At 44.6% G+C, this 27,952-nt stretch overlaps 1 protein-coding gene across 3 annotated transcripts; it reads left to right on the top strand.

Moving 5' to 3' along the window:
• The first annotated feature begins 19,524 nt into the window (after window positions 1–19,524).
• LOC310678011 (transcription cofactor HES-6-like) lies at window positions 19,525–23,843 on the top strand. Of its 3 annotated transcripts, none has more exons than XM_083441283.1 (4): window positions 19,525–19,993; window positions 21,175–21,270; window positions 21,391–21,469; window positions 23,143–23,843. In XM_083441283.1, the coding sequence occupies exons 1-4, from the start codon at window positions 19,796–19,798 to the stop codon at window positions 23,550–23,552; spliced, it is 783 nt and encodes a 260-aa protein (XP_083297409.1). In that variant the 5' UTR covers window positions 19,525–19,795; the 3' UTR covers window positions 23,553–23,843. The 3 variants fall into 3 exon arrangements, with proteins under 3 accessions (XP_083297409.1, XP_083297408.1, XP_083297410.1); XM_083441282.1 differs by having other exon boundaries at window positions 19,528–19,993; window positions 23,140–23,843; XM_083441284.1 differs by having other exon boundaries at window positions 19,814–19,979; window positions 23,140–23,843.
• Window positions 23,844–27,952: the final 4,109 nt, after the last annotated feature.

Here is a 27,952-nt window from a genome sequence, read left to right as displayed (position 1 = left end):
CAACCCCAGACCCATGGAGATAAGCCACCATACAAACTTTAGAAGACATATGAAGGCAGCCCTGCATAGGGACATTTTTGAATGTTTAATGTTTTGTTATGATTTTATATACAGTGTTTTGGGAGCCGCCTAGAGTGGCTGGAGGTACCCAGTCAAATGGGCAGGGTATAAATAATAAAATTATGATTACTATTGACTAGGACGTCCCTATTTTCATCAGCAAAATGTTGGAGGGTGTGGTATGGGAGTGGGTGTGCACATGCCTGAGTGTGTTTTGGCAACCTTTGGAGGGGTGGGCTTGGCTATCAATTCAGCCTGGAAATGGTTAGCCAACCCTGACCTAGACAAAACTAAGCTAGGTGGACTAGTGGTTTGATTCAGTATAAGGCAGCTTTTTATGTCCTACATCAGATAGGAAATCTCAGGCCCTGGGGGCCAAACACAGTCTTCCACGCCTCTCTATCTGGCCCTAAGGACTCTCCCCAGTCTCTCTCCCCTCAGCAGCCCTATGGAGTACAGTGGTACCTCGGGTTAAGTACTTAATTCGTTCCGGAGGTCCGTACTTAACCTGAAACTGTTCTTAACCTGAAACACCACTTTAGCTAATGGGCCTCCTGCTGCTGCTGCGCTGCCGGAGCACGATTTCTGTTCTCATCATGAGAACTGGGTTAGCGGAGTCTGTAACCTGAAGTGTATGTAACCTGAAGTGTATGTAATCTGAGGTACCACTGTATCTTCTACCAATATGTTTGCCTGGCTGGTGTAGGTCACTGAACAGACCCTCTGGTTTGCTTTGATGGAAGATAGGCTCCTGTTGAAAGGTCATATTTACATTTGTTGCCCCACCCACTTTTGTTCAGGAACTGGAAGATTGGAGAATTCTGATGAAAACCGAAAAGGAAGTGGAAACTGCTGCAGTCTGTGGATTCATCTGCCACCATAAATGGAAATCAGTTAAGCATGGGTATCCGTTCTCATTACCTTCGTTGGGGTTTTCCAAGTCCCACAGATGATGCATCATTGATGGCTTTTAAAAAGCATGTTCTAACGTTTTCTTTGCATTGGAATGAGTGTGTGTGATGTCAGCTACAGAAATAGAGGAAAGCAAGAGGAATAATGTAGCATTTTGTGGAGACTGAACTGCAGCAGAACAGAAATAGCACGAATTGGGATAAACAAAGTTGGAACAGAAATCGCTCCCTTCTGACGTCCCTAACCTCAAGAGTGAGGGAGGCAGAAGCAGACAACCACAGGGCCTGCTCCAGTCAGACTGTACATACCCACCCACCCCATTTTGTGTGTTATATAATTAGTCTTAGTACTTTAAAATTGTGAACCACCTTGGGTGCCTTGGGGGAAAGGGGGAATATAGATGGTAACAACAACAACCACAACAGCCAGAAATGTAAGCTCAGTTCTGATAATCAAAACAGATTCCTAGGCCCACAATTATTTTGTTGTATGTCAACATTAAACAAACAAACAAACAAACAAACAAATTATTATTTATACCCTGCTCATCTGGCTGGGTGTTCCCAGCCACTCTGGGCGGCTCTCAACAGGATAATAATAATAATAATAATAATAATAATAATAATAATAATAGGATAAAACATCAACCGTTATCCCCCCCCCTAAAAATAGCTGCCTTCAGATGTCTTCTAAAAGTCAGATAGTTGTTTATTTGCTTGACATCTGATGGGAGGGCGTTCCACAGGGCGGGCGCCACTACCAAGAAGGCCCTCTGTCTGGTTCCCTGTAGCTTCACTTCTTGCAGTGAGGGAACTGCCCTCAGAGCTAACTCTGGCTGGCCGACCAAAGTAGATCAAGCAAGCCTGAAATATTCTCTCCCTTGTTTTGGATGGGGGTCCAAAACTTCCAAATGGCATCAGGTGAAGGCTGCTACAGTGTTACTACAGAGCAGCTACACCACCTTGGCTAAGTTCATTGGAGTAATAAAGTATGCAGAGAAGTCTTTGCCCCCTTTGCAGTTGTTTTGGTATTAGGATTTCATCCAGAGTCCACACCCTAATGGCTTATTCTTGGACAGCTTGTCTCTTTAGCTGTGTGTGTGTACTTTAAAATCTATAGATATTGTGCAATGGCACATTTCAGGTATTAATCATGCATGGCTGTTCCCAGGCATATGATTACTTGTGTAGCACATTACTTTAAACGTGCTTTGCAGTCTTTAAGGTCTTCGTTGCGGTAGCAACCCTGCAAGGTAGAGTGCAGGGCCGGCCTGCCCATGAGGTGGTCTGAGGCAACTGCCTCAGGCGGCAAGAGGCGGCCCCCCCTTAGGCACTTCAGTGTCTCCGCTTCACCATAATAAGGTGAAACTAAATAAGATGGAATCTGTAAGTTTGCTGCTTGTTTTAAAGGAGAGGGAGGACTTTTAAACAGCTCTCTTACAAAGCTCAGTCTTCACTTTGTGGTGGTGAAAGTTATGGCATCTGCAAGATGTCCATCCACACAATCCATACCCTCCAACATTTCTCCAATGAGAATAGGGACATCCCATTCCATCATGATAATTTTATTATTCATACCGCACACATCTTACTGGGTTGCCTCAGCCACTCTGGGTCGCTTCCAGCTTATATAAAAACATAATAAAACATTAAAACTTCCCTATACAGAATTGCCTTCAAATGGCTCAGGGGTCAGATAACGCCATACCATCCAACATTTCTCCAATGAAAATAGGGACATCCTAAGGAAAAGTGGGACATTCTGGGATCAAATCAGAAACCAGGATGGCTTCTCTAAATCAGGGATGTCCCTAGAAAATAGGGAAACTCGGAGGGTCTGATAATGGATTTTATTTACAGCATAGAAAGCCAAAACATGAAGAAATGTTGGTCTTCTACTTTAAACAGGTTGTGATACCAGTAAATGGACTAAAAGAACGCACACACAAAACCTTTGAGCTTTTTAGTAATATGTTTGTGTGTAGATAGATAGGAACCGAATACCCAGCGTTTTGAATTTAATATGCCTTTGTGCAGCAAAGAAACTGATTGACCTAACACCAATTAAAATGAACAAATAAAGCAGGAAATTAGCATAGGTAAACCACCACACCACCCTGGTTTCTATTTCCTGACCAGCTCTGCGCCTCGTAAATTAGATGCTACCTAGGGTAGAGCATCTGCAACAGACATCCATGTAAACTGTGGAATTTTCCAAATGTAACAAGTTTTCAGAATTATTCCTAGAGTTTGTTTGCATTGGTGAACAAATTGACGGGCATATCACAATTATGGTTGTAGATTAGAAGTTTATCCCACCTACCACCGGTTTTTCTGGGTTTTATTTATGGGTGACATTATACAGGGCAGCAGAGTCACTGAAATATAAAACAATTGTAGGTACCACTATGCTGAATTAGATACTTAGCTAAAAAGCTATCTGCCACAAACAGCTGTATGGATAAGGAGGTGACAAAGAACAGAATTATGCTCCTTGAGTCCTTGACCACGGGGTTTGGCTCTAGGTTAGGACAGGAGTGATAGGTTTTAGAATTAAAATTGGCTGGCTTAAACTTCATATATATTTAACAGAGTTAAAAAAGCGCTTGGAAGCTGGAGCTTGTCTATCTCATTCATACATCACTAGCATTGATAAATAAATACACAGGGGTTGCGTTGCTAAAGAAAAATGGTTCTTTACTTATAGTCACTTCATGTTCACGAAGATGGCTTTGGATTCTAAATCTAAATTGTGAAGAGGTTTTCATGGCTGCGTGGTGCAGGACAAGAGGGAAGAGAGAGAAAGAGAACAGTAAGCAGTGGCGAAGCTTAGGTTGTTTAGTGACAAACCACTACTGAGTGTATTTTCTCTGACTACAGTATCTGTTAGTCTCAACCCTGCCCTCTACTGACTAGAGACATGCAAGGTTGCTTGTACCAAACAAGGAGAGCCAAACGGAAATCACTGCTGCTTTTCTAGGTGCCTTGTGCTAGGAGTTTAGCTGCAAAAGAGGAGAGGGTTCTTGCACGTTCAATAGATGTGCATGGCAAGTTACACCTGCTGAATTTCCCATTTCTACACTAATATTAAAGGTGTGGGAGTCCTGGCCTCACTTGCCTTGTGAGGATACTCTGCATCTTATTTGCAGTATCCTCTTGTCAACTTTTCCTGGGCTCAGGGCCAGCCATGGCACTGGAACACAGGGTGGCGCTGTGGGTTAAACCACAGAGCCTAGGGCTTGCCGATAAGAAGGTCGGCGGTTCGAATCCCCGCGACGGGGTGAGTTCCCGTTGCACGGTCCCTGCTCCTGCCAACCTAGCAGTTCGAAAGCACGTCAAAGTGCAAGTAGATAAATAGGTACCGCTCTGGCGGGAAGGTAAACAGTGTTTCCATGAGCTGCTCTGGTTTGCCAGAAGCGGCTTAGTCATGTTGGCCACATGACCTGGAAGCTGTACGCCGGCTCCCTCGGCCAATAAAACGAGATGAGCACCGCAACCCCAGAGTTGGCCACGACTGGACCTAATGGTCAGGGGTCCCTTTACCTTTACTTGTCAGCTTTTCCTGGGCTTGGGGCCAGCCATGGCACTGGAACACAGTATCCTCAGCAGTTGTCAGAGCCCCAGTGATCTAGTAAGGCTCGCCACCAGCCTCAGATCCTCTAAACAAACAAACAAACAAAAATGTCTAGTACCCTGATACATGGCAGGGCCCTGAGGGCAATCGCAACTGCCATTTTAATTTCCAGCAATGCTTCTGAATGACAATATGATGGGCACATTGCAGGAAGTTGACATAGCAGAAGCTTATAGAATCATAGAATCATAGAGTTGGAAGAGACCACAAGGGCCATTAAGTCCAACCCCCTGCCAAGCAGGAAACACCATCAGAGCACTCCTGACATATGGTTGTCAAGCCTCTGCTTAAAGACCTCCAAAGAAGGAGACTCCACCACACTCCTTGGCAGCAAATTCCACTGTCAAACAGCTCTTACTGTCAGGAAGTTCTTCCTAATGTTTAGGTGGAATCTTCTTTCTTGTAGTTTGGATCCATTGCTCCGTGTCCGCTTCTCTGGAGCGGCAGAAAACAACCTTTTCCCCTCCTCTATGTGACATCCTTTTATATATTTGAACATGGCTATCATATCACCCCTTAACCTCCTCTTCTCCAGGCTAAACATGCCCAGCTCCCTTAGCCGTTCCTCATAAGGCATCGTTTCCAGGCCTTTGACCATTTTGGTTGCCCTCCTCTGGACACGTTCCAGTTTGTCAGTGTCCTTCTTCTGGGCTTCCAGGCCCAGACACCTGGTGCTCAGAGTGCTGCAGCTGCCTGCCAATTATTACTATTATTATTACTGCTACTATTATCATTATTTCAATTCAAGGATCCAAGGGCAGCAAACATATCAATAAAATGGAAGAGGGCAGGATTCCCAAGGGCATGCTCTACAGGGCTTCCAGCACCAGGTCCATTGGCCAACTCTGCATTACAAAAATGTCTGCAAATGTGTCCTGAATCCCCAGCCTACCTGGTGACAGTTCCCACTGGCGTATACGGTATGTCAAGTCCAAAGTTCAGCTGCCAGGATGCACAGTCCAGGGGTCAAGCTATGTAAGCAAAGTTCAAGAAAAACAGTCCAGGGTCAATGAAAGCAAGCCAAGTCCAAAGTCCAGCAATCAGGAAACACAATCCAGAGTCAAACCTGAAACACAGTCCTATAGAAGCCCTGGAGGATCCAAGCTGAGGTCTAGCAACATGGGCAGTTGAGCAGACCCGGCACCTCAGCTCTGCTGCCCTTTTATACTTTTATACTCCCAGTATGTTTCCGAGCACAATTCAAAGTGTTGCTGCTGACCTTTAAAGCCCTAAATGGCCTCGGTTCATTATATCTGAAGGAACGTCTCCACCCCCATCGTTCTGCCCGGACACTGAGGTCCAGCGCCGAGGGCCTTCTGGCGGTTCCCTTACTGCGAGAAGCCAAATTACAGGGAACCAGGCAGAGGGCCTTCTCGGTAGCGGCACCCTCCCTGTGGAACGCCCTCCCACCAGATGCCAAAGAGAACAACAACTACCAGACTTTTAGAAGACATCTGAAGGCAGCCCTCTGATGTTTGATGCATTACTGTATTTTAATATTTTGTTGGAAGCCGCTCAGAGTGGCAGAGGAAGCCCAGCCAGATGGGCGGGGTATAAATAATAAATTGTTGTTGTTGTTATACTTTGAATGTTGATTGCAGCATCTGTGCTCGATGAGGCACGTGACCCTCACCAGTCCCAAACCTACTCCATCCCCATCCCCATCCATTGCAACCCCAACCTCTTCTTTCACATCTCCGGTTTGCCCCGGTGGGTCACAGTCCCAGCTGCACCCCTCGCCGGGATCCTCTTTCTCTTAAAACATGACATGAAGGCTCACTGCCATGTGGGAGTTCCTTGCAGGCAACCTCAGTGCCTGGGGACAAATAGCCAAGTTATGTATCCACAGCAGTGACCAGAGGAGGAATGACCTCTGGGAGAAGTGCAGAGAGAAGAAATGCCACGGTGCATCTGCAGCAGCACAACCGGATGCCTTCATCTGCCCCAAAATATGACCTACAAATCGCTGTGCCTCAATGGTCAGAGCCTGTGTGCTTCTGAATGCCGGTTGCTGGAACCTATAGGAGCAGAGAGAGCTCTTGCATTCGGGTCCTGCTCACAAGCTTCTCCTAGGTATCTGGTTGGCCACTATGAGGACAGGATGTTGGGTGAGATGGGCCGTTGGCTTGATCCATCAGGACTCCTCGTATGCTTTTTATGTTATATAATGATTATGGAATTACCAGGTGATTCGCCCCCAGGAAGGCGCAGCATGGATAGCTTCGCCAGAGGCCATGTCATGAGTGACGCTGGCTGTAATCTGGACACACAGACAACCTCCGACAGAAGCAAGAGTAGAGCTGGACACTCCATGAACCACAGGGTGCAGAATTGTGCCCCAAAAGGGATGCATATTTGATTAAACCACAGTCAGGCATCTCATAGAGCAAGGCAGTAACTCCAGAACAAGCAGCTAATGCGTAGGGGGCTTCTGTACAGGTGTTTATTGTGCATCAGTGCGCTTTAGACATGCATATTTTTTGTAGTGTTCACACATCATTAGCATCATAGAGCCAGCCCACATTTCCCCCTCATTTAATGCAGATGCACCCTTTCTGGGTGAAATCCAATACATAAAACCCCCCCAAAAACCCTTGTTGCCAGAGGCCCCTTTGCTTACTAGTTAAGTCTTTATCCAGAAGCCCCCATAGTAGAAAAGCACTGAAAGGAAGAGTCCTCACTATAAATATGTTCCACTTTTCCCACTAGGGGGCAAACTCTGCACATTTTGTTTTAAGGAGGAATGAATGATCAGGTTGGAACAAGGAGTCTTTGCGACCAAAACTCTGCCCTAGGGAAAGCGTGGTTTTGTACCCTCTCATACTGTCTTCTCTGCTGAGATTGTTTCACACAGTGATGACCTGCTGCTGTTATTTTAAGGACTTTTCAGGGGATTGAGAATATTAAAGTGAACATGGAATACCTCTCCTGTAAGGAAGTTCTGCAATTTTATTTTATTTTTTGAGCTACCTTCACCTGGTTTAGCCAGCCAGACAAGGCTGTTCCTGGGATGTGGCCAAAACATAGCTATCAACCTTCCCCCTTTTTTGCGGGAAATTCCCTTATTGCAGCGCCGTTTCCCGCTGCTTCCCGCTGCTATCCTGGATTGTTAGATATCCTGTAGACTGTCCCCGGGACAGGTGAGGCTGCTGATCCCTTATTTTCAAATCTGAAAGTTGACAGCTATGGGCCAAAGTGGCGTGCTGGCAGCATCTAGGAGCCACAGGTGAGAGCTGAGTGTAGGTTGGGGACCAAAGGTGGACAAACTATCCCAGAAGGAGCACGATGTATGTGTCCCCACCAGAGGTCCTCCCCTAACACCCCATACATCACCAAGAAACAGCTCCTTTGCAAAGCGCACACTTTATGTGCAGAGAAAGTCCCGAGTTCAAGTCCTGCCCTATCCCACTGCTAAGATTACCCGTAAGATGGCCATACATCCTACTTTGCAAAGGACAGTCTTCTATTTGAAGGAGTCCGCTGTTTGAAAGGCTGTCCAGTCCAAGTCTAATTTAAAGATAAAGAACCATAAGAAGGGATAGAGGGGGGAGGGGGGGTTGAAGTTGCCCAGCTACAGCCAGCACCTGGAGGGCAGACTGAGCAGATCACCTGGTCACCGTTTCCCTCTCTACGGCGAGATGTCTTGCAGAGTAATCATTTCTGATTGTGTATATATATTGGCACAGGCAAAGTTCATGCAGATTTCTTGGTGATGCAGTCCTCCTTTGGGGCCACAGTAGAATAGCCACCTCTGTCAGAGGTGGCCAACTGCAACACTGCCCCAGCTCAGCACCAACCAGTGCCATATGTACATATAAAACAACTAAAGCAAGGGAGAGCTGCTGAACATGGATTCATCATCAACAATGCCCTCCCCTTTCCCCCATCCAAACACATCCCGCTTAGAAAGCACCCTTTTCATTCCATTCTGTTTCTGGTTTTGGCCAGATCTCCCGGGCCCTGTTCTGCCGCAACCTCCCAGCCTCCGAGAACGAGGCTTCCTTGTTTTCCCTTAAACCTCTTCATTGATGCAAAAGGCCCTTTTCTCTTTGTGTAAACACCCCGCAGATACGCCGAGACGGGTTGTGTGCCTGGCTCTATTTGAAAGCCTGATTTACGGGTGTATTTACTGCTCCAAAAGATTTTATGCATTCAGACAGAATGAGCCTTGTGCTGTGCAGATGCAGGCTTACCACCTGCTTCCACCCAGCAGCCAGCCAGCCAGCTAGCCAGCCTCTGGGATTTAACCCTATGCTGCCTGGCACAAAAAACCTGGCCGTATGAACCAGTAGAGGTGCTCACTCTGGAACCACAAGGAAGCTGGAGAAAGAGACTCACGGCGAATTTGATTTACCTGGCATGACTAAATAAATGGCTCTATTGTATATCCATGCCATGCATGAAGATACTACAAATACAGTGTTGTACTAGTCTCCTGGTATACCTGTGGTGCTAGGTTTATTAAGAGTTTTCTGTTGCATTTTCTTTTTCTGAGTTTGTATACGTCTGCCTTTGACCCTTTCCGTTTCTCTTCCTCTCTCTCATATTCTGCGTATGCATTCATTTCCGATTATGACTTTCTTCCCTTTTTTGTATCATTTCAGCTGTACACAATTGTACAACAACCCTGTGAGGTAGGTTAGGCTGAGAGGCAGTGATGGGCCCAAGGTCATCCAGTGGGATTCTTGGCTGAGTGGTGTTTTAAACCCTGGTCTGACACTAACCAGTACAGTGGTACCTTGGGTTACAGACGCTTCAGGTTACAGACTCCACTAACCCACAAATAGTACCTCAGGTTAAGAACTTTGCTTCAGGATGAGAACAGAAATCGCACGGTGGTGGCGTGGTGGCAGTGGGAGGCCACATTAGCTAAAGTGGTACCTCAGGTTAAGAACAGTTTCAGGTTAAGAACGGACCTCCAGAATGAATTAAGCTCTTACCCCGAGGTACCACTGTACACCACAGTGTAGTGAGTGAGAGAGAGACAACCTTTTTTCCTAACCACTTTCTGCACACTATTTACAATGTTATAAAAAGGTAAAGGGACCCCTAACCATTATGTCCAGTAGTGGCCGACTCTGGGGTTGAGGTGCTCATCTCGCTTTATTGGCCAAGTAAGCCAGCGTACATGGTCATGTGGCCAGCATGACTAAGCCGCTTCTGGCGAACCAGAGCAGCGCATGGAAACACCTTTTACCTTCCCGTCGGAGCAGTACCTATTTATCTACTTGCACTTTGACGTGCTTTCAAACTGCTAGGTTGGCAGGAGCAGGGACCCAGCAACGGGAGCTCACCCCGTCACAGGGATTCAAACAGCCGACCTTCTGATCGGCAAGCCCTAGGCTCTGTGGTTTAACCCACAGCGCCACCCGTGTCCCTTTACAATGTTATACTTCCTGCTAATTGTCTTTTCTCTAAACTGGTGTTTCTCAGACAGAGGGCTGGGACCCACCAGTGGCCCTTGGGTCAGTTTTAAGTGGGCCTCGGGGCCACGGCCGGATTGGTGCCACCTGATCCGTCTGCTCTGCTCCCTGTCCAGCCCATAGTCTTTTGGTTTGACAGATGCTAACACCATCAACTAATTTGGTGGCCAGGAGACAGGAGGAGAGAAGGAAGGTTCTCTTCTTTGGAGAGAAAAGAGCCAAAGAAAGTGCTGAAGGAAATTGCAAAGTTAAATAAAAGGTTCCTATTTCTCAAAAATGGGTATAAGAAGGAAAGGGAAAAGAGGAAAGTTGTCACAAGAGGAAGAGGTGGGTGTTAGAAGAGGTGGGCATGTGGGGAGGAAAGAGAAAACGGGAAAGGACCTTCCTGACTTGTATTAGCAAATTCTGCCTAAAATGGGGTGGCTGAGTCACAATGCCTCCAGAGCAAATGTCTGTGTTTATCTTGAGGAAAGCTGAGCTATGGAACTCCTTGCCACAAGGAAAATGCTGTGGCAAAGAATATAGCAATTTCCATAAATGGATTAGATATCAGTAGGGCATGAGGTCAAGAATTGCTACTGATCATGCCAAACCCTGGCTTTATCTGACTTCATTTTGTAACTTGCTTTGCCCTGGCATCCTATTTTGTGATTGGTGGGTCTCGGTAACTGTCAACCACTTCAGGTGGGGGGGGGGTGTGTGTGTCAAAAGTTTGAAAACTCCTGCTGTAAACAAAAGAAGCCCCAGATTCAAAGATGGTGCCGTAATGGATTTATAAAATTATTAATTGTGTGAAGAAAGTGGTTAGGCATAGGTTTTTCTCCCTTTCTCATTTTACCAAAATATAATGTATATTGCATATATCTTGAAGTTATTTTGTGCAGGTTTATTGCATATGGTAAATATCCTACTGCCTCACAATAATCATTCCCTCTCTAGAATGCTAGGCTTGGGGCTATTGTTAAAAATAAATAATAAATAAGTGCTTATTGTGTACAATTGCATCCATATGGCTCCTTACTTTCCAACATTTTACACAGCCTGTTGAAAAATAGGGTGCAAGGAGGAAAGGGATGTTATGTTTATGGGCAGCTGATGAAGAAGGCTACTGTCCGTGCAGTCTGTATATGTTTTGGACTTCATCTGCTGTTGGGTGGGGTGATGGCAATTGTAGTATGAAACATCAGCAGACTCCCAAGTGGAGGAAGGCTGACTTATGCCATAATAAACCTGCTAGTATTGGGGATGCAACAAGACTTTTGTTGGTTTTGCAACAATAGACCAATACAACCACCTGGAATCCCTAGTTCACCACAGACATTTCTCTTATTTCAGAAGCATTAGAGCATAGAAAGCTACCATTGGTTCATCTAACTCAGTGAGGTCTACTCTGATTGGCAGACACCTGGGACATTCTGCATGCAAAACAGATGCTCTACCACCGAACTATGGCTCCGCCCCCATTTCATTTTGATAGAGAAATGAAACGTCTCTGAAAAGTAGTTTGCTTGTCTCAAGGTATCGATAATGCCATAGGTGGTTTAAGAGAAAATTATACGAAAATGATATATCGCTGGTATCGTAACACCAAGTAAACTGGCAAAAATGTATAAATCTAAATCAAACAAGTGTTGGAAATATGCAAAGAGGAAGAAGGTTCTTTTTATCATATGTGGTGGTCTTGTAGTAAGGTTAAAGCTTTCTGGAAAATGATATATAATGAATTGAAAAGGATGTTTAAAATAACCTTTGTAAAAACAACAACCCAGAAGCTTTTCTTTTGGGAATTATAGGGACAGAACTACCTAAAGTGTATAGAAATTTATTTATGTATGTGAATACAGCAGCAAGAATGTTGCTCGCCCCAAAATGGAAAGAAGCAGAAGTCCCAGCAAAGGAAGAATGGATACAAAAACTTATGGAATATGCAGAAATGGGGAAACCTACTGGGAGAATAAGAAATCAAGATAACAAACTTTTAATAAAAAAATGGAAATGATTTCTTGAATATTTATAGATAAATTGCAAAGAGATAAAAACATTGGTGGGATTATTGTAATAACCTGCAGTTTAAAAGAGTATATATTTAGAGTAGATAATTAAATGAGCAAATTAAATGAATTTGGATATGCAGAAGATAAATTTAAGGAACCACAGAAAGAGGAGGAAGGAGGTCAAAACTTGAAGTGTTAAAATGATTGTAAAATTAATGAAATGTATAAATTTGAAAAGTATAAATAAAAATGTAAAAACAAACAAACATAATGCCATAGATGGCAGTTTTCAACTAGCAGTTTCCATCTTGAAGAATACAAGGAGGATTGAGACACTAGCAACAACCTGCCATTGTTCTCATGAGTGCTAGGATGTATTGCTTTAGAGTAGGCTTCTTCAAACTCAGCCCTTCAGATGTTTTGAGACTACAATTCCCACCATCCCTGACCACTGGTCCTGCTAGCTAGGGATCATGGGAATTGTAGGCCAAAAACATCTGGAGGGCCAAGTTTGAGGAAGCCTGTTTTAGACTAACTTTTTAAACTTTGCCACCCATAGGTTATTTTTTCCCCAGTTGGAGGGAGTCAGTGCTTTTCAACTCACACATGCTCTACCACAGAACTCCTATTTTCCATCCATGGTCCAACCAACAGTCAACCATGTTTCCTAGGTGCAGACCCAGTTCACATATCTTCATTATGCCCTAGTTGTCCACCAGCTTCATATGGCATTGAACACCTTTCTGGTCACTCCATGAGCTCATCCAAAGGGCTTCTGAAACTGAATCTGGAACCTCAGCATCACCACTGACAAGCACCTTAAGACCACCTTAAGTGGTAAGTTTATAAGTGCAAGGTCCTATCTCTTTGACTGTGTATGTTTATAATCTTCTTAAGCAACTGAGCAATAGGATAGAAGAATTCTGTAGGAACTCATATCGGGCCCTAGTTGGCTGGAATCTTCTCAGTGATCTTGGTGACCTCTTATTAGTGTTATTATTACTATTTTACAAAAACAGTGTGATACAAACCTGAACCTTGTGCAATTGAGAGTGGAGGCAGTTGGAACACAGGAAGCGGAACATCTGCAAAACCACAAACCCTGAATTCTGGGCATTGCTCAACAAATCCGTTCATATGGGCTAAAATATTATAGCATAATGTCGGTCTGCAAAGATAGTCACCCAGTATCACAAAATGCCACATGAGAACTCGCTCTGCTATCCTTACTCTTTACAGGAAATGCAGAAAGGGTTAAGATTTAGGCCTCACTTGTGGGCTTGCTGTCCATTTTCTTGCTGGTTATTAGATTCTTCACGGCTATTAGGTTTGTTTGAATAAGTTCTTTGTGCAATAGAGTTTTCCCACGTCCTTTCACTTGCTGGTTAGTCGCGTGTCCTAAGTCAGAGAGGAGCCATAGCCATGAATTCTTAAAGGAGATCCCGCCCGCCCCCTGCCCACCTCCAGAGCCAGACATCTGCCTTGGAGGGAATTCACTAACATCTGCCATACTTACTTCCCACTTCTATTTTCAAGTCTCCTTTTCTTTCCCTCTTAAAAAAAAAAAGTGCAGGAACAGATGTTTCAAGTTGTTTTCTTTTTAAATAGTGTGAAATGTAGACAAATACTAGAGAAGAGGAGGGGGCTAATAAAAGCAGAGAGATGGACCCCGTAGCTTTGGGAAAACCCAGAAAGAAAAGTATGGCTTTGTCTGTCCGGGGAAATGTACCTTTTCACTGAAATCTGGCACTGAGCAATATAAGAAAAATAAGAAAGCCCATCACAAAAGTGCCTCCTTGAGTAATGCACTTATGCAAATGACGCATTTGCATTTGTGTGCATATTTCCCATTCAGTCAACAAGCACAGATGTCATAGTTTGCCGGAATGAAAAGTTATTTTGGACTCTTCCAAGTTTCTACAGTATCCATGAAGGAAAACTGGGGGAAAGGAATTGTCTGTGGATAACACCCGTCCAATGCTGTTCTTGACACTCTTGCATGAATGAAGCCTTTTGTGAATGACCACACAGGAGAAGATAGGCCCTACCTCTGAAAACTCTTGCACGCTTCATAGATGACAATATCATATTGGATTATAAAAGTAAAAAAAAAGAAAAGTGCAGGTACTTAGAAGCTCCTGTAGCATAGGGGCAAAGAAATCCTAACCCCTGATCATGTCCCTCTGCCTGGCTCTGCTTGTGGGAGGTCCCTACTGCACCCACTGAAAATGAGGCAGCATCCCCACTGGAGGTGGCCAACATAAACTCTGAAAATGGGGCAGGGAGGGGGTGAAGCCTGACTAGATACCATAAATGGGCCTGATCTGGGCCTCTCTGTTGTGCCGGCCTGAAAGTACATGTATGAATTTGCCTTGCCCACTAGCCCTTGCTTATGGAGAGGAATCTCCCTATGGAAAAAGGTGAGGATATGTGGAGCTGAATACAATAGGAAGCCCAGGCTGAACTTTGCATCAGAGGTCCTTGGCCTCACTTAGTCGAATGAATGGGAGGGACTGGCTCTGCTTGTGGGAGGTCCCTACGGCACCCACTGAAAATGAGGCACCGCTCTGGTCCATGGGGTCACGAAGAGTTGGACACCACTAAACAACAACAAAATGCAAACTCTACTTAAGGGTAATTAAAATGAGGGTGCTTGCAATAAGTTTTCTGTAGTGGTCAGTGACTGATTAACGGGTGGGAGAGCTGGGAGTGGGAATGTTTAGGACACGGGTGTCAAACACAAGGCCCGCGGGCCAAATCCGGCCCGCCAGACCTCGTCATGTGGCCCGTGTAGCCAGCAATTCCTGGTGTCCGTAAGGGCCGCCCCCTTCCCCCGCAAGCCCTTTTATCAATGACAAAGGCAGGAACGCTCCTTCCGCGCCTGTCCGGCTCTGGAAAAGGCAACCCTTTCACGCGCTTGATTTGCAACCCAACCCAGCCGCGTGGTGCCCTTTCGGATTTCTCTCTCTCCTCCTCGCCAAGCCCCGAATCGAGCCCGCCCTCCGCTGTCAAGGCCTGTCTGGCTCGCAGTACCCATTGCGGCGCTTGTTTCTGGGAAATGCGGATCGCTTCCCGGCTCTCTGCCCTCGCTTTGCCCGCTTGGATGGAGCAAAGCACACGACACCGGCTGCGCCATCGCAGGGTCCGCGCGCGTAAGAGCCGCCGCTGCGCACGAGGCTAGGGATCCTTCTCTCTCTCCCTCCCTCGGTTCACCTTTGGCCCTGATCGGAGAGGCCTGATCCCAGGCCATCGCTCGCTCTTCCCTCTTGCACGGGTGACTCGCCCGCCGCCGCCTTCTCCTCCTCCTCCTCCTCTCCTCCCAGAAAGGCAGGCTGGATGCGGGAGGGTCGCTGCACCTTTAAAGTCCTGCACATTTTCTGCAGTGTGTACAAACACCGAGGTCTAGCTGCAAAGTTAGCAAGCCTAGGCCCTTGTTAAGGTGGGCTGGAGGAGGGTTGGTTCGGAAAGCCGTGCGGGTCACTCTGTGCGCAAGCAACCCACGCGCAACGGGTGCTGGCTGAGCAAGGTCGCTGCTGCAAAAAATAAATAAAGAGAGCATGAAAGCAAAACCCGCGCACCAGGGAAAGCTTGGCCGGAGGAAGCCGAGCAGCGGCGGCAGACACATAGTCCTACAGATACAACCGGCCCTTTGAGGGTGACCAAACTGCTGATGCGGCCCCCGATGAATTTGAGTTTGACACCCCTGGTTTAGGATATTGACAAGTGTAGCAATGGGCTAGAGCAGCGTCACTGACTGCATGGGAGTGTCACGCTGCACTCTGGCCTGGCCCTGAATGGCTTGCCTTCTGTTGAAGACCCAGATCTCCCTGAGCCAGGAGACCCTGGGGAACAGACAGAGGTCCTCAACTCCTGCATGGAATTGGAAGATCCAGGAAAAGACCTCACCAGGCCTGTCTGCAAAGGTTTCCCTGAAAGGACTCTTAGGCTGGGTCAGCAGCTCACCTGCAGCAGAAGGACCCCATTCTGAGTTAGAGTGGGAGGTCAAGCTGCTTGGGCTACAGGGCATTAGAAGGTCCAGATTCAGGTGGCCACTCAGTGAAGGAGTGGGCATCTGAAAGCCTAAGGAAACAGCAACTTTGAAAGACCAAAATCTTGTTGAAAGGCATTGTTTGTTTCAGGGAGGGGAACTGAAAAACTGAAGGGAATTAAAGAATAATGTCCCTCTCTTTTCATGTAAGTGCTCTACTGAAGGCGTACCTATTCTCTTTTTATGCCTTCCCACTGCCTGATATGGTAAGATCGCCGCGATGATTTTACAGTGGAGTCAAGGAGCTAGGTAAACCAAGGAGCATCTTCTCCAGAGAGGAAACCTCAAGCTGCAATCCTTTGAATTTCCATGAATCTGACGCCAAGCCCAGGATCTATGGGAATTCCCCACCCATTGTGCACAAGAGTTCTTGGCCTCTGCCCTGCCGTTGCCCTTTGGTTTGTCAGCCTTGTGATATGAAAAGGAGGGGGGGGGGGAATAATAAGAAATGAAGTTAGATGCAAGAGCAAAATTCCAGAGAAGCAGTCTTGGGAACAGCCACAAAAGGCTGTCCACACAGAAAGCCCTGGAGCTGCTGAGGTACTACCGTGCCACTATTTGTGAAAGGTGAAATAGCTGCTCTGTTTCCACATTCTGGACATATGCTTTGCTTCTACAAAGGGAAGGGCATTTTCTGTGGTGGCACCTTAACTATGGAATGTCCTTTCTAAGAAGGCGCTCATTACAATCTATTTGGCACCAGCCGAAGTCCTTCTTCTTTGTCCAGACATTCTAGTTGGCAGATTATTTTTGGAATTGCTTTTATCATTCTGGGGTTTTTCTTTTGCCTAGTTCTGTTTTGTTGCACTTTTTTATAAAAAAGAGTTGCATGTAGACGTCGTGCCATCTAGCGAGTAGGAACTGCAGTTTTCCACAATGCTGCTACCTTACTGAGCATGAACCAAGAAGGTGAGACAAGGAAGGATGAGCACAATAAGGCTGGCATTTATTTGAAGCCTTCCCTTCAAAGCTAAGGTGTCCTGCTTGACAGAGGACAGTCTCCTATTTGAAAGGCTGCCCTTTCCAAGTACAGTGGTACCTTGGTTCTCAAACACCTTGGTACTCAAACAACTTGGAAACCAAACACTGCAAACCCGGAAATAAGTGTTCCGGTTTGTGAAACTTTTCCGGAAGCCGAACGTGCTCCGTTTTGAGTGTTATGCTTCCGATTTGAGTGCCACACTTCTCTTTTGAGTGTTACGCTGAGGACTGTCTGTTTTTGCTATTTCTTTTGCGTTTTTGTGGCTTTTTGTTTTGTTTTTGTGACTGTGTGGAACCCAGTTCAGCTACTGATAGATTGATTGTGTGACTGCAGCGCATTGTTTATTGCTTTCGTTTTATGCATCAGTGGTCTTGTTAGATAGTATAATTCATGTTAAATTGCTGTTTTATGGGTTGTTTTGAAAAGTCTAGAACGGATTAATCCATTTTGCCTTACTTCCCATGGGAAAGCGCGCCTTGGTTTTGGAACGCTTTGGTTTTGGAACGGACATCCGGAACTGATTAAGTTTGAGAACCAAGGTACCACTGTACAGGTTAAAGATAAACAGCCTTAACAAGGCTGGCATTGTCCATTAATAGGCTGCTCCTGGGCTGAAGACTGAGCAGTTCAATTTGTCAGTCTTCCCCACTATGGTGAGATATACTGTATTTCTGTTTAAACTGTAGTAATACTTTCTTAATTTGAATCTCTGCACATAAATAAGCAAATAGTACAAAGTTTCTGCATTCCCCTCCCTCGTGCATTGCACAAAATTTCCCCTCCTTCTCCATCACTGTAAGTACCGGTAGTCAATCATTCTCCTTTGAAGAATGTATCATTATGTGATAAAGTGCATGCAAGGAGTCTTGCATGCAGTTAATATTTGGAGGAGCAGCCATCTGTTTTTCTACAGCTTTGAAGATATTACAGCCTTTTAGGCCTTGTGTTTTTATTATCGTATTTTATTTGTGCAATTAATTGCTTTGGTATTTTCTTTTTCTGCAAACTGCCCTGTGAATTTTTATTGAAGGGTAGTATAAAAATCCCTTCAATAATTAAAATGGCCGTGCACTGAGACTTCTTTCCATATCTCATTCATTCTTGACATCTCATGTGAGCTGGCCACCTTGCGGCTTGGGAAATCTGCAGCAGCATCAAATCAAAATGAAATAAAAATGTAGAAAAGATTCTGTAGAAAAGATTCGGCTGTTAAAAAACACACACCACCACCATAATTCTTCAATCAAATTGGGTGGAGCAGTTTTAAGAACAAGAAAAAACTTCCACAAACAGCTATAAATCTTCTGACACCCCCCACCACATCACATTTGGAATGATAGCAACTGGTGGGTGGAATTTAGATCAGGAAGTTGATACAGGGAAAAGAATTAGCTCCTTTCCCAGTACTGCTGTTCCCTCACACAGCTGGTTTTAAAACTTTTTAAAGCGTTTAGGAAGATCAGCTCTTCTTCACAACATGCTCTCTGGTCCTCACAGGGCTTTCTATGACCGCTGAGAGCTGAAGCTGGGCAACAATAACATGAAATACCATTTTGGGACATGTGCGTTATAAAACCAAAAAAAGCACAATTAAAATATCTCTGTATCTATATATTAAAAAATAGAGCAGATTAAAAACAATGCAAACAGATTAGAAGCAGCAGCAGCCAACAAGAAGGAGACAAAAAACAGCAGCAGCAAAAGTCAGCTCCCCTTGGTAGGTGAAAGGCCTGTCTGAACAAGAAGGGCTTTGCCAATGAAAAATCAGCAAAGAGGGGACTAGGCAGGTCTCCCTGGGGAGGGAGTTCCAAAATCCAGGTGCGGTGCCCTTTTGGAGTATTCCTTAACAATGATAAGATTGGTCAGTTTCGTATCATTTGTTCTTGTGAATGCAAATTCAGTGGCTTCCTCCGCACAAGTTCTGGAGATAGACCGCTGTGGCAGTGTCATGTTATCTGCACCGCTGTTGTCATCGGATAAAATGGAACTGACACAGCTGCCTATAACCTGGGTACTAAACTTAAGTTTTGCCCAAGGATCAAAAGTCTACCAGTTATAGCACAAAGCAAGATATGTAGGCAACTCCTGTGAGATTACATTCCACAGTTCCTATTTAGAAGACTGGCATCGGTGCCAGAAATAAGGCTGTGCGGGCAGTTCCCCAGAACAAGGGGCCGAGCCAAGGGGGCATAAAATCAAGAAGATCCAAAATTGAGAAGATCCATTGCGGGAGCCAGATGTTGGTCTCACACAGGGTGCCGTATTACAAAAGATTACCCAAGTCTGCCCCAGTTGGGCACTTCTTAATGCAGACTATTTTGATGGGAAGATCAAGAGTGTGAGATGTAGGATTCACAGACCAAAAAAAGTGGAACGTGTACACAAAAGACAACAAAACCACTATCCCAAATTGCCCAGGTGTAACTGGTTTTACCCTGCTGTAGCCACCCCTTCCATGGGAATCAGTGCCAGTTGAGAGGGGCCGCACAGCCTTCACGTAGTGCTCTCATTCTCTGCCATCTCCTCAACAAAAGATTTCTGCCAAGCATAGCTTTGTAGAGGCTGGACATCTGTCGCTCTTTAGGAGCGGGATGTGTGTGTGCGTGTGTACGATTTGCCCATTGAAAAGTAGTGACCTGTCAGCCTTGATTGATGGTCACAAGCCTCTGGTCTCAACCCCTCCTGTGGGAAAGGAGGGCTAGCCAAGCAATGCCTTCATTCACATGCTAATACCAGACTATAAATGCAAGCAGAGCAGGGCAATCTTGTAAGAGAAAGCCCCAGAAGGCAAGGGGAGCAGCCAGCTGCCAAAGGGCTTTCTCCCCTTTCTCCCCTAAGCCTTGGGGCAGGCGAAGTGGATTACAATGACTGCCACAACCCTGGCCAGCTGCGTGCAGAAGCTTTCCAACACCAAAGAGGAAAGGAAGGTATGTCACATTCTGTAAGTGGCTTGAGATAGAAGAAGTCTTGAGGGTTTAAGGACACAGGATGGGTTGTATCCAACTAACATACTTAGCCATCAAAATGAATGGATGTAAGGTTAGGAATGCCCATTCATTTCAATGGCTCTACTCTGAGTAGGACTAACAGTTGTGTGCAACCCTGTGTGTTTGCATTCTAGCGGTTGCTGTTTCTGTGTTTTCCTAGGAGGTAACTCCTAATTTAGCCCTCAAGCGACTAACCCACAGACAGTATCGAGAGATAAGCTAAGAGCTACCGGTAGTTAGAAGAACACAGAGCAATTTGGCACCAAAGCAATTTGTACACAACACATGGCTGTGTGCAGGCTCTGACTGTTATCTGTACACAATATTTAATATGGAGTTGTATATTTCAGTCCATACATGTGACCCAGGAGAAAAATATATCTAGTTTATATAAACTATATTTACTGCTCTTAATTTTGCTTTATATGCTTAATTTTAATCACAAACTATTTTTTTTTTTAGAAAGTAGATTATTTGTGTGTAGAATTTAGTATATGCTGTTGTAGAAATGAAAGACGGCAGCACTGCAGGGATTTAATGTTCCACCTGACCTGATTTCCATCACAATCAACAGCAAAAATACAACTGCAAGTGGTTGTCAAAAGAATTGTCTGACTGGGTGGGTTGTGGAATGAAATTTTAATAAAAACCACAATATATTAGATTATGGGAAACTTGTAAAAAGCTTTTATGGAGAGTTTTATAACAAAGCTCATGCTCCGGACATAATTGAAATCACAGTTTCCTGTTTCTTCCTTGGTAACTGGGTTGTTAGGCAAAACAAATTCAGCAATCCTACGCACACTTACCCGGGAGTAGGGCTTACTTCTGAGTAAACACGTATAGGATTGAGTTGTCAGTTTTCCTTGTCAGACTTAATACAAAATTGAACTAGGTGGAAATCTGGTGTATGGGTATTGTGTCAGGAGAGTGTTTGACGACCGAACTGGTAAAATACTGGCCACATTAGTACCCATGAATTATTTGCTGCTATATGGAAAAGGCATCTGTATTTAAGAACAAAAACATTGAAGCCCTATGTGCATTTGAACTGACAAGACCAGTAGCCAAAAGCGGGATCCAAGCTTTCCATGTAGAAAAGGTACTCTTAACATTCTCCTTCTAATCACTGTAGTTAAGAAAACCTTTGATTGAAAGAAAACGAAGGGAGAGGATCAACAACTGCTTGGACCAGCTCAAGGAGACTGTTGTTGGGGCCTTTCGGCTTGATGTAAGTGTCGATTTTTAGCGTGCCTCTGCTCCATCTTCCTTTTTGCTTTATTTTTTCAGCATTGTTCAAAAACAATTCTTTGTCACTAATAACCCACTTTGTTGCTGCACTTTTAAACAGCAATCTAAACTTGAAAAAGCAGATATCCTCGAAATGACGGTAAAGCATCTCCAGAATATCCAAAATAGCAAAGTTATGGGTAAGTGGATTTATGTACTTGTATGCTTTACTCTTCTACCCCTTCGTGTTTATTCAAACCCCTGTAGCTTCTGCACTGCTTTGAACATTGTTCCGTCCAATCTTATTGTTCGAAAAGTAAAACAGAAAAGTCAGAAGACAGTCCTTTTCCAGCCTGATGTTACTGATAAAACTTTGTAAATTGTATAAAATAGTGAGACGGAACAGTTTAAGCAGTGACGACTGGACTACATGCTAAATAAAAAATACTAAGGCTGCAATCCTATGTATACTTACCTGGGCAAAAGTCCGCTCGAACTCACTTCTGACTAGATATTATAGCACCGAAGGGGCCTTCTCAGACAATCTGCTTACTGTATTGTTTATTGAAGGCTGTCCACACTACTCAACATCCTCAAACAAAACCATAGAAGGATCCTATTTCCCAAACATTCATACCGCAATCCTTGAATTGCAATTCACACCTTCTGGTGTCTCCATTGCCTCAGCAAGTCCACACTATAATGGTGTAAGCCTCTTAAAGAATGTGCTTTCAGAAAGTACTTCTCAATATCCCATTTCTAGTTTAGTGTGTTAATGCAATGCTGAGAGGGGGGAAATTACTGACTGGAAGTACCCATTTTCTTACATGATATCAGTACTTAAGATGGAGGGCTGTTAGCACTGTTCATAGCCATACTATAAAGTATCGGTTGAAGTCCTTGCCTTTAACAGTGCATGCACAAGAGACTCAACATGGCAGCAACAATAGTTTCACTTATGAAGTTGCGGTGACAGGCACGTTGGGGCAACAACTAGGAATTCATGGCTTCTTATACAGTTGCCTTGTGTAGTCTGGTGCCAGGACAACAGGTTGGAGCATCTCCTTGGAAGTAAAGGCTTCACAGGTACTGAGGTGGCTCTTCTAACCCAAACTAACCCTTGGTGCCACCTCCACAGAAAGGCCTATAAAGGTTTCCTCTTTAGGCTGGGAGCATACATCTGGGTAATAATAGCCTTTCTGACTCCCCCTTGGTGTAGGCTTGACTAAACAGTCCCAGATATATTTTTTCATGTGTGAAGTCCAAAGCATTGAAGATAAAATAATCAGGGTACCAAAATGAGGTAATAGAATGTAACGGTACTTGTATAGAGTTTCCAAGGGCTGTGCATGTTTCAGAGGTGGTCCCCACAGAGCAAAACTTTGCCTGAAGGTATTTTGCTCACATTTTCAGCTAAGTAGCTTAGCAGTAGCTAAATAGATATTGCCCAGATGTTAACAAAGACAGCAATCCTAACTCCACTTACTTGAGATTAAGTCATATTGAATTAAATTGAACTTACTTCTGAGTGGACATGGCTAGGATTGGTTAGCGGCTTGGTTTTTAACACATTATACATCACTCTGTAAGCAAAGGTGATACTGTGAACCTCAGAGAGTTTGTAGACCATTCTTAGCAACCAAATATATCTTGGTGAACTAAGCACATGAAACAATTATGTTTGCACTTGCAGAGAATACTAAAGTGCTATACTGAAGCAGGCTATCAGGCTAGATTGTTGTCAGTGACAAGAGAATGTGTGTTATATGAAAAGAGGCGACTTTTCATTCTGTTGGGCAGGGGCGGACTTTGGTTATAAACTAGAGTCTTGACTCTTTAATAACAGGAAGCGTCTTCTGTTCTTGTTCAGCAGATTCCAAAATGGGGTTGGAAGCTCAGCAGAGGTACAGCACTGGGTATATCCAGTGTATGCACGAAGTCCACAATCTCCTCCTGACCTGCAAATGGATGGACAAGACTCTTGGTGCACGGCTACTGAACCACCTGCTGAAGTCCTTGCCCAGATCTAGTGAGGAAACCGGCAAGGCAGACTTGAGTTCTACCACCCCTGGGAACAGCAAGGGGAATAGCACAGGGTCCAACCAATCTCAGGATCAGTTCCAGCCCGCCGAAGACAAGCCGGGGTTGAAAAAGCCATTCCAGCCCCAAACACCCTCGCACTGTAATCAGCGCGAGTCGCCTCCTCCCGGTCAGATCCTGCAGTCTCATTTTGCACACAATGGCATTAACATGGGGTCATTAGACATGTGGAGACCGTGGTAAAACTTGTCTTGGAGAAACCTTATTTCTAATCTTAGACCCTCTTTTATATGTATCTTATAGATATGCCTCTTTAAAACACTTTTTGGAGCACGTCTGCTCCTGTAGGTGTACTAAAGACCAGGGTACTTCAAGCCGAAGTAAACCGCTGCGTAGCCTGCATTGTAGAAGGCTGCTATTTAATTGTATTTATTTAATGCATCTAAATTATTTTATAGAATCTTCTCGGGCTGTTTAGTGTATGTGACTTATATAATGTTCCTTTTCATATGCTATTAAAAGAATTAACAACTTATTAATAAAAATAGAAACCACAGCGAGATGCTGGTCTTGCGTTTATGCAGCTACTTTTCTTAACTTTTCTTATGCAGCTACTGTTAAATAGGAGCATATTGATCCATTGGACTCAGTATTGTCTCTACACTGATTGGCAGTAGCTCTCCAGGATTTCAGGCAAGGATTTCTGCAAGTCCTACCTGGAGGTGTCAGGGTTTGAACCCAGAACCTTCTGTGTCATGCAAAGCAGACACTCTACCACTGAGCTATTGCCTGTTCCAAAACTGGGAAATTTCTACTTCTATTTCCCAGACAGTAAGGGAAACTTGTCTCCGTTGCTCCACTGCAACTGAAGGAAAAAAGAAGAAGCAGTTGTGTCCCTTAGCTTGCAAGTGTTCTAGATGTGCAGAAGGCTTTTTATAAGAGAGAGCATTCAAATATGCTATTCCTCACCTGGAGTTTGAGATGGTACTGTTTAGCAAAACTTTGCTTCATAGTCCTGGAATAGCTCAGTCGGTAGGGCATGAGACTCTTCATATCAGGGTCATGGGATCAAACCCACGTTGGGTGAAAGATCCCTGCACTGCAGGGAGTTGGGCTACATGACCTTTGTGGTCCCTTCCAACTCTACAGATCTATGATTCTATATGGTTCTCATTGAAGGATCTTGCATCTTCAAGACCTAGGCAGAGACTTGATCAGGGCTTGATAAGGTATTGGTGAAGACAGCTGGTATTTTGTAATGTTGGTAATACAGTCGTACCTTGGATCCCAAACGCCCTGGAACTTGGACATTTTGGCTCCCCAACGCCGCATACCTGGAAGTGATTGTTCCGGTTTGCAAACGTCCGACACGGCTTCCATGGCTTCTTACTGGCTGCAGGAGCTTCCTGCGGCCAATCAGAAGCCCCAATTTGGTTTTCAAATGTTTTGGAAGTCGAATGGATTTCCGGAAGGGATTCCATTCAACTTCCAAGGTACAACTGTAGTATTAATAGTAATAGCAATAATATATTATGACGGTGTCATTCTATGCTCAATTCCATCCCTTATTTGGAGTGAGGTTTTTATTATTGCTGATTATCCAATAGGAACAACCAATTCCCCCTTTTATTAGGTGTCAGCTGTACGGCTGTTTCCTCCCACCCCAAATGTAGCCAGATAGCTTCCCAAAGAAAACAAAATCCACACAGGCTGTCTTTTGCACTAAACCGTTAAGAAAGTGAGCTGTTCTGCTAAATAATAGTGTCAATTTGCTTAGATATTTCCCCTGTTTCCAAGATGAGACACGAATCCTGAACTCGTAAGGCAAGATTCATTGAGAAGCCTACCTACAAGCACTGGAAGAACCCTCTAAACTTGATAGTCAACATTTGGTTGCTATGGCGCTCCAAGTTGAAAGCAATTAGAAGTTCTTTTCAGTTTAAAAGTAGAGAGCAAGGGGGAGGGACCCGCTTAAACAAACACTGTGCATACTAATTAATGACCCGTCAGAATCTGGACGCTAATTATGCACACTGATTTGTTTGATGAGAGTTAGGAAGAGTGAATGTCATCACCTTGTATTTTAGCACCTCTCTTAGTGTAACTCTTCTCGTTTTATCCTCTCCTCTTGAAAAGCCATTAGCAATGATAGCACCAGGATGGCAGTATTAAAAGCTGCCTTTGGGGAAACCCGGATGTCTCCTAGAATGCTCTAACAGCAGCACTTAAACTACCTTATCTATCAGTTCCAGAATAATGCTTGGTTGGGGAAAACTCCTCTTCAGCCTGAATGTCTTCCTTTCAAGCACTCCTCATGTTGTTATCAGACTTTGAGGTGGAATAACTGCATAGAATGCAAGGGACTTTTTCTGCTAAGGTTGTTAAGTTTTTGTTTAAAAGTAGCATTGCATTTCCATGCTGCAAAAACTTCAGCCTGTTTAGTGTTAGAAGAGTTTTTCCAGAAAAAAAGGTGACAACTCTAATCGGGTCATTATTATTTTATGCATGTTTTATTTGGTACTTAAATTAAATTGTGTGTGTGTGCACACAAACAAACACAGTTTACAAATGCAAGAAAACACAAGATGAAAGGAAGCAAGAAGGACAAGGGGTGATGTGGGTTATATAAAACTGAGGAACCAGGTCATGAACCAGATTGTTCTTAGGAGTGGACAATCCCTGCAAGCTGATGGAAGTTTGTTTTTGCAATATGTTGTTTTAAAACATAAATAACATAAAAATAAAGCTACATTGGGGCTTAAGGACTGGTTGTTAGTAAAAGGAGCAATCATTTAATTGAAATTGAAGGGCAAGTTGTGCTGGGTGAAATTCCATCTTTTACAGAGTTATGCAGGTGTAAAAGGCCAGTCCTTTCTTTCTTTCTTTTTTTGCATTGGTTCAGCCTTTGAAAACTCTGGGTCACTTCTGCAGAACCTCAGAAATCTGGCCAACCGTTTTAAACAGAAAATATGCTTCTAGTGCAATATAAACATGTGTACAGTGGTACCTCGAGTTAAGTACTTAATTCATTCCGGAGGTCCGTACTTAACCTGAAACTGTTCTTAACCTGAAGCACCACTTTAGCTAGTGGGGCCTCCCGCTGCTGCTGCGCCGCCGCTGCACAATTTCTGTTCTCATCCTGAAGCAAATTTCTTAAACCGAGGTAGTATTTTTGGGTTAGCAGAGTCTGTAACCTGAAGCGTATGTAACCTGAAGCATATGTAACCCGAGGTACCACTGAATTCATAAATGTGGAGAGATTACCACTCTCTACTTTTTAATTAGGTTGCAGATATATGAAAATATCAGAACCTGGGCTTTGTATTTAAGTCTCAGTAGACTTTTGCTATAGGAGCTTTATGCAACAATTCATTCAGTGGACAGACTATTTGCTTTGCATCCAACCCCTTGATCCTAACAATCTTGTCCTCTGTCCTGTAATATGTGACAGCAGCAGCAGTAGGCTGCCTGTATGCTGTGGCTCAGGTCACCAGGCACCAAACAGGAGAGGGTTCCTGATACCTTTACTAGCTGACCTGCACCAGCTAGGCACACCTGCTGAAATCCCCTCTTCTGCACAACTATTAAAAGTGCAAGAACCCTGTCCTGTTTGGTATCCAGTCATCCTAGCTATGGCAGATACATGGGAAATGCTGGGAATGGCTTCCTCTGGCTGGCTAAACCAGGTAAAGGAAGCTGATGGGTCTCAAATCCTCAGTGAGTTAGGGTCTTGCCCTGCACTCAGGGTCTCTAATTCTTATATCAGTTGGTTGACACCTTGTACACCTCCAGCAACTCCTGCAGCCAAGCTGGTGCCAGACGTCTTGCTCTGCTTTCCTTTAGACCACATCCCTAGATGGGAGTCTTGTCATCTGGGCAGCCCAGGACCTCCATACACACTGCCCAGGCTTGCGCCCGAAGGAGGTCCCTTTGACTTCATTCCTGAATGCGCACGCCATTGTCTCTCAAGACAGATGGGTGCCAACAACAGGAAGCCTGAATTCAGTCCCACTATTTCCAGATCAACCCTCTCCTCTCAATGTGTGCTGGTGTGTGCATGGTTCTCTGTTCATTTTTAGTTGTGAGGGTTTGCCGATCGGAAGGTTGGCGGTTCAAATCCCCGTGACAGGGTGAGCTCCCATTGCTCGGTCCCTGCTCCCGCCCACCTAGCCGTTCGAAAGCACGTCAAAGTGCAAGTAGATAAATAGGTACTGCTCCGGTGGGAAGGTAAACGGCGTTTCCATGCGCTGCTCTGGTTCACCAGAAGCGGCTTAATCATGCTGGCCACATGACTCGGAAGCTCATTTCATTTCCCTCGGCCGGTAAAGCAAGATGAGAGCCGCAACCCCAGAGTCGTCCGCAACTGGACCTAACGGTCAGGGGTCCCTTTAACTTTAGCTTTACAGCTCTGAAGGCTGACACGGAAATCCACAGTGTGATCCTTTGCATATTTATTTAAATGTCAAGTCTGGCTTATTCTTAGACAAACACACATAGCTTTGTTGCTGTCATTTGGGAGATCTGGAACCCTTTTGCAGGCGCAGTTCTAGCAGGGAACGTGTCTGCAGACACATGGTTCTGCGTGTGGCTTCAATGGGGCAGGTTAATTATGTAGAAGGAAATCTAGATTTCATCAGAACTTA

The sequence above is a fragment of the Podarcis tiliguerta genome (genome assembly GCF_965153285.1).
Source record: "Podarcis tiliguerta genome assembly, chromosome: 5".
Lineage (NCBI taxonomy): Eukaryota > Metazoa > Chordata > Lepidosauria > Squamata > Lacertidae > Podarcis > Podarcis tiliguerta.
Note: the sequence above shows the minus strand (reverse complement) of the source record. Positions and strands in the feature narration are given on the sequence as shown.

What these genes read in the sequence shown, in the direction of transcription:
- LOC310678011 (XM_083441282.1), top strand. Translation starts at nt 19,796, where the DNA reads ATGCAAGCAGAGCAGGGCAATCTTGTAAGAGAAAGCCCCAGAAGGCAA. An exon ending in AGGAAGGTATGTCACATTCT is followed by an intron (nt 19,994 to 21,174) that starts GTAAGTGGCTTG and finishes TAATCACTGTAG; the next exon opens with TTAAGAAAACCTTTGATTGA. An exon ending in CCAAAATAGCAAAGTTATGG is followed by an intron (nt 21,470 to 23,139) that starts GTAAGTGGATTT and finishes GTTCTTGTTCAG; the next exon opens with CAGATTCCAAAATGGGGTTG.